The 14,356-nt window shown below is 37.4% G+C and overlaps 2 protein-coding genes across 5 annotated transcripts in view; one reads left to right on the forward strand and one right to left on the reverse strand.

Annotated features, from left to right (window-relative positions):
* LOC147845590 (E3 ubiquitin-protein ligase TRIM35) overlaps positions 1-14,356 on the forward strand; it is a 33,123-nt gene that overhangs the window by 14,942 nt on the left and 3,825 nt on the right. For 3 of the 4 annotated variants that reach the window (XR_015480627.1, XR_015480626.1, XM_087244212.1), the window contains exon 7: positions 3,799-3,906. Coding sequence is in view for 2 of the 4 variants with exons in the window: in XM_087244212.1 (XP_087100338.1) it covers positions 3,799-3,906 (108 nt within the window). In the remaining 2 variants the exon portion in view is untranslated. Of the gene's footprint in view, positions 1-3,798; positions 3,992-14,356 lie in introns of those variants that run through there. The other variant, XM_087244211.1, reaches the window with a different exon arrangement.
* LOC100004427 lies at positions 4,087-12,136 on the reverse strand. The gene is made up of 6 exons (XM_087244214.1): positions 12,037-12,136; positions 8,797-8,817; positions 8,533-8,701; positions 8,176-8,417; positions 7,936-8,078; positions 4,087-5,264 (listed from the first exon to the last, which is right to left on the reverse strand). Exons 1-6 carry the CDS (start codon positions 12,089-12,091, stop codon positions 4,986-4,988), a joined length of 909 nt encoding a protein of 302 aa, XP_087100340.1. The 5' UTR covers positions 12,092-12,136; the 3' UTR covers positions 4,087-4,985.

A 14,356-nucleotide genomic window follows, 5' to 3' on the forward strand; every position in this document is an offset into this window, starting at 1 on the left:
TAAGCTATAAAACACATTTTTTTCAAGCTAGTAAAACAAGTTGTTATCATGACTAATTTATTGTTGTTGTTGCTGTTATTATTATTATATAAGCCTTTTATTCAATTTTGTTTTTATTTCATTATTAATGTTTCGTAATTTGACCTCTTCCCAAAAGGCAAAATCTCTAACAATCAAGAATGCATGATTATATGGTGTCATGGCTTTGCAATCAAAAAATGGCATTACAATAGAAGTCAATGGGGCAAAAACAGCCACAAATGTAACAAGCATAGATCTCAGACTCAATAGACTTTATGCCCAGCTAGTGTTTTTCAGCCAATGATGAACTTCCGGTGAAAACTTTATGTGACTATTTTCAAGTTCATCAGGGTTCTTTTACAGCATTGATGTTGTAATGTGATTCAAATACATTCAGTTAAATAGACTTAAGCATCCATTTGGTTGTTAAAGGATATAAAGAGACAAACGCAGGCGCCATCATTAGTGGCAGGCTAGTGCAGAAATTCCATTGAAAATACTGGGGTAAAATTAATTTCCATATTTTAAAGTCATGGCGCGGAACAATATAATTTAATGCAGTGCTTCTTGTTTGATCTGATACCCACTTTATATCGAATCTCAGCCAGGCAGTGATGATCGCCATTTTAAAAGAAATCAGATCTTAAATGGGGTGATTTTGCACGGGATGACAATTAACCGGAAGCCCTGAGGCTGGCAGACTGAATTCAAATGTCTGTGTGCATATACCCTATTCCAAAAGGGCCGCAGGTCCGCACAGTTTTGCTCCAATTCTATCAAGCACAGCTGATCCAATTATTTGGTGTGGTTAAAAGAGTCATAAACACCTTGTGTCATGGGTCAGGTTTGATCTGAGCTTCTATGGCTGCGTCCGAAATCGCATATTTCCATACTATACAGTACGCTAAATCAGTATGCGAGTAGAGTAGTATGTCCGAATTTATAGAATTTGAAAATTTGTAGGCGAGAAGTACCCGGATGACTTACTACTTCTGGTGAGATTCTGATGTGCGCATCCCATGCACGCTGCGCTATCCCATAATGCCCTGTGAGAGAAATCTTGAATGGAAGTGAGGCGACGCAACTGACGCAGGTAGGTCACGTGACCATGACAAAATGGCGGATGTAGTACGTCCGAATTCCATCCATACTTTTCACATTCATACTGTATAGAGCGTACTTTTCTAACGGCCGAGCAGTACGTTTACATTAAAATGCAGTACCTACTGAGTAGTAGGCGGTTTCGGACGCAGCCTATGTCTCAATCTGTTGTGTTTCAGCTGTTGCCTCTTACAATCAGCACTGGCGCACACGCAATACTCACCTCTTGCTATTTGGATCTGATTGTCCCCCTACATATACTTGCCCTGTCTTATAATTTTTTGCCAGGTTGTTGTTTATTAAAGCTTACAGACGCTATGCTATTCCCTAATGCCTTGAGTGAGTTATGTCTTGTACAGTCCAGTCTAGTCCAGCACCATTATTTATAACTTAACGTGATTGCCTGTGAACTGCGCAGTCACCACACTGTTGAATCCGGCCTCCACCTCTGCGCTCGCCAGCTCCAGCACTCGCTCTGCTGCAGGGGTTATCTTCTCACACTGCTTCTTTTACCCCTCTCATCACCAAAGGACCCAAGGGAGGAATTTCTATTTGCTTTAATCCAGTCTGCGTGCCCGCGGGTGGTCGGTGAACGGCAACTGCCTTTGTTCTTTACTTTATTTTTCAGTTTGAGCATTATCTGTCTGTGTATTTTGTCCAGCCTTGACACCTTGATTAATTGTGTCAGCTGTGTTTGATCTAGGTTGGAGCAAAACTGTGCAGAGCTGCGGCGCTCGAGGAATTGAGATTGAGACCTATGACGAAAGGATAGTAAATTTACTCAGAGTGTATTGTTCAGTTTTTGAAAATTTCCAACGCAATTTTCTAAAGTATGTGGCAATATATGATTTCTCAACAAAAATCATCCCATTTGCTTGGCCAAAGACTGACAGTGCATGATACTAAGCTATCATGGCAATGCTGGTAAATTGACGCTAAAGCTGCGTCCCAAATGGCACACTATACACTATGCACTCATGCACTATGTACTTATGCACTTACACACTCAACAGGGTAGTATATGTATGTAGTGTCGTTCCAAATAGCACACTAATGTTTTTTTACTAAAATTCAAACCGTTTCCCTGATGACGTTTGACGGTTGCCAAATCATTGAAGTAAACGGCCGAATTATCAAATAATACCTGCCGTGAGTTTTGCCGCAATCTCTATCGGGAGGCGCTATAATCACTCTCGTAGAAGAATTTTGCTTTCACCATCCAAAATAAATAAATTTATACAACATGTGCGCCCGATAGCTCCGCCCCTTCCGCTACGTAAGCAAACCTGCGGTCGTTGAGTGTGTGAAGTGTCCATCATTACACATTTAATTTTACTGGCTGAATGAGTGCATCATCCGGGTATCTAAAGTGCACTTATTATTTTTAGAGTTTTCAGTGTGAACGCACTACTTACACTATTTATGCTAAAAAATGGCATAGAATAGCGCATAAGTATGCGATTTGGGACGCAGCTTAAGTCCCTTTAGGGCAAGTCATTTCACCCAGCGGCCATCTTAGAAATGCCTCTTGAATGGGGAAGCATCAAGTTGGCAAGTTTATTTATATAGCACAATTCATACACAGTGGCAATTCAAAGTGCTTTACATAAACAGGAATAAAAAAGACAAAAAAAAAAAGACAGTTTTTCCATATTCCAAAACACCGGTGTATCATATTTTCTCATTTTACTCTCTAACTTCCCCATTCTGGTGATCATCACCCATACGCCCCCCATATAAGTATTCGCCCCTATATGACTGTGAACTTACTCTGTTTAAGTTGAAGTAATGAGGTATTTATTTAACTCATTACCTTCAACACTAAGTTCAAACTTTCTGTCAAATTTGAGTTAACTACACTCATTTAATTTGCTAAAGTTGACTGTTAGGTTTTACAGTGTAGGAATCACCAATAAACAAACAACAACTGTTTCTTTTGTCTCATTTCTAAACGTTCAAATCAAACAAAATCCGCAGAAAATCACAGCCTGAGCTTCTCCCCTGGAGATTCCTCAGACTATATTGATCGATGATTGGCAGTTGTACTAGCAGCAGGTTGAAACTCCATTGAAAATAGTCAGCTTAAATTTCATACTTTAAAGACAAGGCAAGTTTATTTATAAAGCACATTTCATACACAGTGGCAATTCAAAGTGCTTTACATAAACAAGAATAAAAAGGACAAGTATAAGAAAATAAAAAAAAGACATGATGCAGAACAATGGAATTTATGCAGTGCTTTTTGTCCGGTTTGAGACCGACATTATATTGTATATCAATCAGGCAATGACGATCATTGAATTTTGTAATGGCATGTCAGTTTGCTGGAAGCGCTTGAACTGTGTTAATGATAAGTCCTTCTGCATATACCCTATTTGATCACATCAGTGTTATAGTATGCATCAAAGGAGTAAAAGTGTGTTAATTTTTTTTATTTATCCAGTGATTTGTCCATGTACCACTTGAAGGAAACCTGTGTACCACTATTAGTTTATCGAGTTGAAAAAGTCTTACAAAATTATATTAGGCTGTTTAATAAAACAGTAAATAATCAATAAAGTAATTTGTAAATATTTTTTATTGTCTCACAAAACAGTTTCCAGTTGCTCCATTCATATTCAAATTTTCAGAGAGAGGTATTGATTATGAGTTTAATGATACTGTTTGTACCATCAGCATGACGATGGAAGTTGTTCTCCAACTAAAGTGCGACAACGACCTCTGTGGAGTGAGATGAAACTGCAAGAAACTTCTAGATGCTGTCAATCAATAAAGGCAAAGGAGGTTGAGTTAAAGAGCTGGGTGTGGGATGCTATAGTATGTGTGTCTGTGGAATATGTATTCTTGATTTAATATTTGTCCCTCCACAAAAAAAAAAAAAAAAAAAAAAAAAAAAAAATATATATATATATATATATATATATATATATGTGTGTGTGTGTGTGTGTGTGTGTGTGTGTGTGTGTGTGTGTGTGTGTGTGTGTGTGTGTGTGTGTTTGTGTGTGTGTTTGTGTGTGTGTGTGTGTGTGTGTGTGTGTGTGTGTGTGTTAGGTAGAAGTTTAATAAAGCACTTTACTGTCTTGGGTCAGCCCACATCAATAAAATCTAAGAAAGCTCAAGCAAAAGAGCTCAAGCAAAGAAAAAAGAAAATACATTTCTTAAAAATCTTTAAACTCACACAAAAAAAGACTGAGTGATCCTCGCCAGTTAAAGGTAAAATATATTTTGATATATTTGATTTATGGCGCCATCTGCTGATACACTTATTTGATTATATGTGGTCACAGCATGGATAAAGATGCTTATGATGGAGGTAATTATTTGTGAGCTATTGATGTTTTTAAATCTAGCATTTGATATTATCCACTGGTAAAACGTGATTTTAGGGTAACTCTTTAGTTTAGATCACAATTCATGCTGACTACTGGCTTATTACCTGTTTATTATTAAGATATTAACTGTTAATTAGTATTTATAACTGATAATCTTATTGTCATGCCAACTTCAACCGTAACTATTAATAATCAGCTAATTTGTGGTTTATTAGGATAGTGGTGTTAGTTGATGGTTTGTTAATGCAGTGAATTGTGACCTATACTAAAAAGAAAGAGGGCAAACATATGCTTTTGTAATGAACTGTCAAACGCAGAGAATGAAGGAAAAATAAAACAAATAAAACAAAAATGTGTAGAAACTTTAAAGATATAGAAATCTCAAAATAAAACATTAAACACCAACAAAATCTCTCCCTAATAATTAATCTTAAGTAAAAACAGGAATTGCTCTAGAAGTATATATTATAATTATAAGAAGTATTGTAATAATTATAGTACCACATCCCAGAAATCATCATAACTCAGTCTTCAAAAGAAGCGTGAGATGAAGAGAGTGATGATGGAGAATGTGAGAACAAGAAATGAGGGGACGTTGACTGATCCTTCATTCATGAAAGTGTAAATGACGGGATATGAGAGAAATCCAGGCAGACTGCTGCTGGTGTAGTTGCGGATCCACTCCTCATATTCAGACACTCTGGCATATAGAGTAGGAAAGCCATTTTGACCACAAAACGTAAAGACTACAACTCCAGACTGAATCCACTGGGAGCCCTGTCTAGTCACCAGTGGGCTTCCAAAATCTTCCTGCAAAGACAAACACAATTTACACTTCTACAATAACTCTGTTACTGTCATGCGTATGAGATGCTGCATGTGAAAGACATTTGATATAATCCATATTTTATAGGCTCATTATAGAGTCACCTAGTTAAAGAGTAAAAAAGTTGAGTTAATATATACATACAGTATGTCACAAAAGTGAGTACACCCCTCCCATTTCTGCAAATATTTAATTTTATCTTTTTTTAGGACAACACTGCAGAAATGACTCTTTGACACAATGAAAAGTAGTCAGTGTGAAGTGTGTATAGCAGTGTAAATTTATTGTCCTCTCAAAATAACTACAAATATAGCCAATAACAGCGGCAACAAAAGTGAGTACACCCCTAAGTGAAAATGTAAAATGTTAATATTATGTGTGGCCACCATCATTTTCCAGCATGGTTTTAATTCTCTTGGACATGGAGTTGACCAGAGCTTCACAGGTTGACACTGAAATTCTCTTCCACTCCTCCTTCACAACATCATGTAGGTGGTGGACATTTGACTGCTTGTGCTCCTCCACCTTCCTTTTCAGGATGCCCCAGAGGTGTTCTGTGGGGTTTCTGTCTGGAGACATGCTTGGCCAGTCCATCACCTTTACCCTGAGCCTCTTTAGCAAGTCAGTGGTCGTCCTGGAGGTGTGCTTGGGGTTATTGTCATGCTGGAACACTGCTCTGCAGTCCAGTTTCCTGAGGGAACTGCTTCAGTATGTTACAGTACATGTTAGAATTCATGTTTCCCTCAATGAAATGTAGCTCCCCAATGCCAGAAACACTCAAGCAGCCACAGAACATGACACTCCCACCATCATATTTAATGGTAGGCAAGACACACTTGTCTTTGTACTCCTTACCTGGTTGCCGCCACACACATTTGACACCATCTGAACCCAATGGGTTTATCTTGGTCTTAGACCACAGGACATGGTTCTAGTAATCCTGCATGTCTGCAGCAAATTGATTGCGAGCTTTCTTGAATCATCTTTAGAAGAGGCTTCCTTCTAGGACCACAACCATGCAGACTAATTTGATGCATTGTGCGGCGAACGGTCTGAGCACTGACAGGCTGACCACTTATATCTTCTATCTCTGCAGCAATGCTGTAAGCACTCATCCATCTGTCTCCATTCAAGACAATCTTTGGATGTGACACTGAGAACGTGCACTCAGCTTCTTTAGCCGACCATAGCGAGGCCTGTTCTGGGAAGAACCTGTCCTCTTAAAGCGCTGGATGGTCTTGGCCACTGTGCTGCAGCACAGTTTCAGAGTGTTGGCTATCTTCTTATAGTCTAGGTCATCTTTATGTAAGGCAACAATTTGTTTTTCAGGTCTTCTGAGAGTTGTTTGCCATGAGGTGCAATGTTGAACTTTCAGTGGCCTGGTTGAGAGAGTGAAAGAGCTTGTACAGCAAATTTAACTCACCTGCCATCTGTGGATACCCGAGACAGTGTAACACTTATGAAATACATGACACAGGAAAAGAAAAATGAGTAATTGTGCTCAATTTTGACATTTTCACTTAGAGATGTACTCACTTTTGTTGCCAGGGGTTCAGCTATTATTGGCTGCATTTGTAGTTATTTTGAGAGGACAATACATTTACACTGCTATAGACACTTTACACTGACTATTCATTGAGTCAAAGAGGAATATTTGCAGAAATCGGAGGGGTGTACTCACTTTTGTGACAAACTGTATATATAGGCCAAGCAGTGGCTCAGTAGGTAATGCTGTCGCCTCACAGCAAGAAGGTCGCTGGTTCGAGCTTCGGCTCAGTTGGCGTATCTGTGTGGAGTTTGCATGTACTCGCGTGGGCTTTCTCCGGGTGCTCCGGTTTCTCCCACGATCCAAAAACATGTGGTACATGTGAATTGGGTAGGCTAAATTGTACATAGTGTATGAGTGTGTGTGTGGATGTTTCCCAGAGACGGGTTGCGGCTGGAAGGGCATCCGCTGCATAAAAACTTGCTGGATAAGTTGGCAGTTCATTCCGCTGTGGCGAACCCAGATTATAAAAGGGACTAAGCCAACAAGAAAATGATTGAATGAATCCTCAGTATGTAATCTTAAATCTTAATTGTCAGGTGTATTAATTACACATTATACACACATTTTGCTTAGTTTGAAATGAAAAGTAACATGGATAAATTGCACATTTAAAGAAAAAATGAAAGAGGATAATAATATAAATATATAAAAACATTGATAATACAAAACGGAGCAACTATTTATATCCAGGCTAAGAACATGTGTCCTAAGCATCTGCCAAATGACTAAATGTAAATGTAATACAATTTCTTCCGGAAGAATCCTAAAGGACCTTTATTTTGCATATAGGCATTAGACAGATTACATGCATTTTTGAGAATGTATATATTCATAATATGATTCAGGGCCTATTTTTTGGCTAACACAACAATAAATCATCTTTGGGAATGACAGACTCAAGTCCACAATGACCCAATTAAGCTAAAATTAAGACATTTATTACATAAACAGGAACTCAAAAATTTACGTTTTGTTTTTAATACAGTGTACTGTATGTGTTTTGATAGAGCTGAATAATGAAATAAATAAAAAAAAAATGAATAAAAGTCTGTGTTTAAATATGAAAGAAATAAAAATGTAGTAGAGTGCCTGATGAAATGTCTTACCCAACATGGGGCTTTTCCTGTCTCATTTACAAATCCAGCACATATTACGTTGTCTAAATTTGTGATTCCATTGATATTACTGCATTCAATGTTGTTCACAATAGGGGCCTCCACCTCCTTCAGCATATCAGAAAGGATTACATCTGTCACACAAAATAAAAACACAGATCTGTTTGAATCCCATAAAAATTTTTCAATTTGCTCAAAATCTTAGTGTAATTTTGAAGCAATGGTTCTCACTTGTCGAACTAGTCGAGCCCCATCCTGTGACCCAACTCTCTGTCCCGTCAACAAACACACTACCAGCAGCAGCCAGACACACTGGCCTAATGTAATCAGTGAAAGTCACGGAGGAAGAGAGCTGGACAAGTGCTATATCTTCGGTGACACTGACTTGAATCACTGTCCTGGGTATCTCATATGGGTTTGAGCCATTTGTGGTCAGACGTCCCAAGTAGATCACAACGTCAGACACATTAATTCTGTAAAACAAATTGATTTAATTTTGCTGTAATGAATCCACAGATATTCACTATTATACTTGGACACTTGAATCTTTTTTAAAAACTGATAATATTTAACTTGGTATTTTCAAACCTCTGAAAGCAGCTAGCAGCTGTCAAAACCCATCTTTCACTGATTAGTGACCCGCTGCAGAAAAATTGTCCTGTTGACTTGAAGTTAATGCTGGCCTGCCAGGGCCAAGACCCTTCTGTTGCATTCAGTCCACCAACAATCTTGGTGTTGAGAGGCGCTCGACCACAGACTGATGAGAGAAAAGAGGATTTGACTATTGTCTGTTTTCAGCACATTCACAACCAAACACTTCGACTGAAATGACATTAGATAATAACTACTTACCATCTGACTGACCCAGACAGCCTGTTAGGAGAGACATTTTTTTTGGTTGTTATTAATTTCTTGCAATGTCAGCATAATCAAAATTGCATAACCAATGAAAGGAAGACCCAAAGATTGGACAGCACAGGCTGGTAGACATTGCTGATTATGTGGTTCAGAAAGATTAGTCCTGCATGTCAACTTTGATTCTGAATGTTCGTGTGTTTACCTGTAACCTGTGAACTTAATATATTTACTTTAGAGTTCGAGATAATCACACTATTATTTCCAGAATAAATGACAGTGGCTCTTTAAAGGGCTATGAAACCCCCCTTGTTTCAACAGGGTGTTTTCACACCTAGTTTGAAAAAAGTCAGGGAAGTGGATGTGTCTAGCTCTGTTTAGGTGGGAGTGGGAAAGAGGGAAGGATTTGAATAAAAATGGGAGTTTTCCATTTGGGCACGCTGTGACTTTCACCGAGGAAAAACAAACACACAAGCAGGGGAGAAAGACAGTGAATGTATGAATGTGATGATGGTGGAATGTTTGATACCGCACGTCATATAATAGAAAAAAAACCTCTGCATTTCTCGGTAACTCAGATGCACTCGGTAGCTCAGAAATAGTGTACACTAGAGATAGTGTAGACTATCCTGTCACAAAATGCAGCGAAAATTAAACACGACAGTCAGCAATAGTTTGCTTGCAGTGTTAACGTTTACACTTAGAGAGCAGCATTTACAGCAGATCTTTCAGTTCATAATATTGTATTGGCGTTAACGTAAACTAAGTAACTTAGAAATCATTTTGACTGAGGTCTGTCTTTAAACACAGAAAGAGTACTGCTGATAATACAAACTGTAAGATTCCAGAATATCAGACCCTGAGAACTGTTATGAAATTTTCATGAGACAAGACCATAAGAATTGATATGCAATACAGCAATAGCCTTTCTGATCTGAGAAGAAGATCAGAAAAGCAGCTTTTCAACTGTTCTATTCAAATCGCTGTTGACGATGCAAATACAGGCTGGAAAAACAGAACTACACCACAGCAGGGGGTAATGCGAGAAAGTCACCTTTCGCCTCAAGCCCCCCAACTTGATCCTTATGTTACATTTCCTTATGTTACATACCACTGATTAGAGCACATTTCACATAAAATGTTCAAGGTTTTAATATGGTGTATCCTGCAGCACTATATTCATGTTTGGTATCATTTTAAATGTCTCAGTGTGATTGGTAAAGTGGTCTTAATTTTACAGTAATATTTCACTGGTATATGTTGATTTGGTTTTTGACTTTGATAAGATCTTTAACATAAGCTCTCCCTCCTAAGAGATGGTTAAGTCTTCAAATTCACTAGGCAGGGGTCTCTGTGACACTTCTATTGTCTTGAATTTATGGCTTTTTGTTTTGACTTGATTATATAAGGTAAAGATGTGGTATGGGTCGGTGGGATCTTGTAAAAAGACACCCCATTGCAGCATTTCTGAAACTTATGCTGCAATGTACTTCTCTGGTCAGGTATGCATCTGTAATACTTTGATTTATCTTTGATTAATGGATGTTGTATTGTTACAGTCTCATCTCTATATTGGGTTCCTGATGGTTTTATTATGTAATTGGCAGAACACAATTTTACCTGACAAAAAAAAAAAAAATTAAGTTTTGATTAATTCTGGAGTTTTCCGAATTCATTGTATCTAGTAGATTACGAGGAGTCTTCGCTACCTTTATGGTCCGGCATAACTTATTTGATTGATAGGCGCATTTGATTATACGTAGCCATTCTGAGCTGATAACATGTAGATCTTATAATCATCTAATCCCTGAAAGTAGCAAGTTGCATGGGCTTGGCTAAAGGATCTATTCTTTTAGGAATAGGTGAGCGTTATGCAACCAGCCTATTTGAATATTAGTTAATCCTGCATGCTCTGACTATTTTCAAAGTGTCGACATACTGTCGGTGAGAAGACAATCCAACTCGGGGCGTGAAACTCTGAGCATCGTTTGGTCCATAATGAACGTACAATTTAGAATATCGGACCCTAGATATAAATTAAACTCTAAATTAAATCATAAATGATGAATGTGATCCGTTCTTACAATTAGAATAAAATCTAAATTTTAGGATCATTTAAATTGGAGTCAGATTGAATTCGGAGCTAAAAAAACGAATATAAATAAATTCTAATAAATAACAAAATTTTTTTCAGAAGCACTAATAAAGGCTTACATGCATTAAATCTTCGGCCATGCTGTTAGTTTCGTCATTGGGCTAATAGATGGACTCCTACAGAACTATAACTTGTCCATCTAAATGAACAAGGAAAGGGCACTGATCCTACACACTTACCAAATCTGTAGAGACAGGACAATCAACACCAACTAGAGCTGCGCCTTTTTTTTAAAGGAGACGAGCAGCAAATCCGGATTTCACAATTTCCAGATGCGAAAAGCTCTCGAGTAAAAAATTTGTGCCTTCACTGAGGTCACACCCTCTGTGGTTCTGTGAAGAATGGTCACACCATCTGTGCGCATCTACTCGGTGTTGCGCAGTAGATTACAGATAAGCGTGTTCAATAAACTGCCGATTTACAATCTTGTTTCAGTTTTAATCTCAAAGTTAACTTAAATTGCTCCTTTTATTCATATTTGGATAAATAATTTTTATGAATTTCTAAGTAGGCTCTGTTTTCTTTTCTTTGTTTTGCTGAAACTGTGATTAATTTGCTGGTTTAAAATGAAATTAATAGCACTGAAAAATTATAACCCTGCTGTCATAACTATATTCACATTCCTTTTCATATTCACAACCTGCTATTTTTTATGTTTAATTATGTTTTTTCTGTAAATATTTTTTTTCAGAAAAAAAGTAAGTGTAATGTTGCTAAATAAATATAAACACATTTCAGTTATTTATTGCAATTTCTCTTATATAATTATCATTATCGCATATAAATAATAACAAGCAAAAATAACATGCAATAACAGAATCACTGATAATCATATTAAACAATCATATTAGAAAAATCAACAAAAATCTAATCTAATACCTCTGACCTCAACTGTGTGTGTGTCAACTGTGTGTGTGTGTGTGTATATATATATATATATATTATTGTTAACAACAGTGTGACTTAATTGAATAACAATATAAGAAAAGGCAGGTTGGGAAAATACTATATTCTTTTCAGTCAGTTATTAAGCAATAAATAGTATTATAGAGTTATTATAATAAATTTATCAATGGATTTACCTGCAATGTTGAGAAGTACAGCTCCAGCCACACAGAAAACTGTGTTAAACATCATTCTTCAGTTCTGGTGTGTCCTGACTGACTGACTAAATGACTGACTGCTATTTCCTCCACCTGTGAAGATTAAATACTCCTGCTTTAATCCGAAAGTTCCTCCCTCCACCAACATCATGTGTTTGGTATTTACAGTAGGAAACCCAGAGATGACTGAACAAGTTTATTTTATTAGTAATCATCAGTCAGTTTTCTGATTATAAAGAGAGCATGCAGTACATAATGACCGCAATAGGGGCTCAATTCAGCATTATACAAGTCTAAAGTATCTCTATGATCAAACACTTTTTCCTTTAAGAGTTCTTGCTGTTCACTCAGTCAGATGAAGGATGCACTTGCTTGAGTTGCTTGATTTGAATAGTGTTGAGTGCAAATGTAATATTGAATCAGTACAGCTGTTAATAAGTAAATAATAAGATTGTTTTTTTGTTTTATACTAAACACAATATTCCCTGTTTCCGTTTCATTTGATTAAACACAAAAAATTATAATGTACAAACAATGGTATTTTCTGAAGGAACCTGTATGTTTTCATTTTTTTCACTTGTGAGCTGTATGTGTTTTGAGGCAGAGCTGGAACTGAATTTTGAGTGTGTGTGTGTGTGTGTGTGTGTGTGTGTGTGTGTGTGTGTGTGTGTGTGTATGCATCTGCATGTGCATCTTTAGAAGCAAGAAGGCAAACCAGTTAGATCAGGGGTGGCAAAACCCTTTTGGTGGAGACTACTCAGTAGGCTGATGATCCAGGTTGAAGGAAAAGGCAGAAAGATATTAGGGAAATTTATTAAGGAGATGAAAAAGGGAAGAGAGGGTAGTAGGGTCTTTAATTATTTCAACACAGGCTCTTTAGGAAACCGTGTCCTGGTGTACAGGGTGGTAACGATGACTGCTTAACTGCGTATGGATAGCTTTTCTGGCATGACTGTTTTGCTCAGTAGCTCACTGTGAATGGCACTAGACTTGGTAGGTAGAGTAGAATGGAGCAGACTGCTGTTCATGTCTGATGAAGGACTGTTTTAGAAACCAGGGAAAACGAAAGACAAAAAAAAAAAGCAGTAAGGTCTATTTATTGTAAACTTGAATCAATCTGATTGGATTATTGCTGATTATGGATAAAAGGCCAGTCGCGACTAATCATATACATGCTACCCCTGGGAGACATTATTAGAAGACATGGGATCAGCTTTCACTGCTATGCAGATGATACTCTGTTGTATATTTCAACTAAACCTAATGAGACGTCTGAACTGACTAAGCGAACTGAGTGTATTAAAGATGTTAAAGGCTGACTGACAAAAAATTTTCTTATATTAAACTCAGACAAAACAGAATTATAACGTATTGGGCCTAAATCCTGCACACAGCAGATCTCACAACTCGACCTGCAATTAGAGGGATACAAAGTTAGCGTTAGCTTTACTATGAAAGATCTGGGTGTCATATTAAACAGCAATTTAACTTTTGAAAATCATATATCCCATGTCACAAAACCTAACTTTTCATCTTAGAAATATCGCTAAGTTTTAAAGTCTCCTATCCATCTTAGATGCAGAAAAGCTAGTTCATGCTTTTATGACTTCTAGCCTGGATTACTTTAATGCTCTTTTTGCTGGCTGCCCAGCATCATCGATTAATAAACTTCAGCTAGTACAAAATGCAGCTACCAGAGTTCTTACCAGGTCTAGAGAATATGATCATATCACCCCAATTTTATCTACCTTACTCTGGCTGCCTGTTAAGTTTCGTATTAATTTTAAAATATTGCTTCTTACGTATAAAGCTTTAAAAAATATAGCTCCTGTTTATCTAACCAACCTCCTGTCTCACAAAAATCCAACCAGCTCTTTAAGATTTCAAAACTCAGGGCTTCTGATAGCACCTGGAATAGTAAAGTCGAGTAAATGAGGTTGAGTCTTCTGATTTATGGCTTCTAAACTCTGGAATAGCCTTTCTGATAATGTCTGAGGCTCAGACACTTGCAGTTCAAAACTAGATTAAAGTCCTATCTTTTTAGTAAAGCATATACTCAATGCTTCACAGAGCGTTATGATGCATGAGTGTGATCTGCGCTTCTCGTTTATATATACTTTGAACAGCAGCTACACTAATTTTTTAATTCTCTATTTATCTATTTATACATCTCCACCTCCACCCAAAGATTATGCAGTGCCACTGATGCGATCCAAGATCTGTGAAGAGATGATTCCAAGGTTTTACAATCCTGTACCAGGCATTATCCTGAGCCACTGCTGTGGTGGTCATGGAGATG

This window comes from Danio rerio, chromosome 3 (genome assembly GCF_052040795.2).
Source record: "Danio rerio strain M-AB ecotype USA chromosome 3, GRCz13ab, whole genome shotgun sequence".
NCBI lineage: Eukaryota > Metazoa > Chordata > Actinopteri > Cypriniformes > Danionidae > Danio > Danio rerio.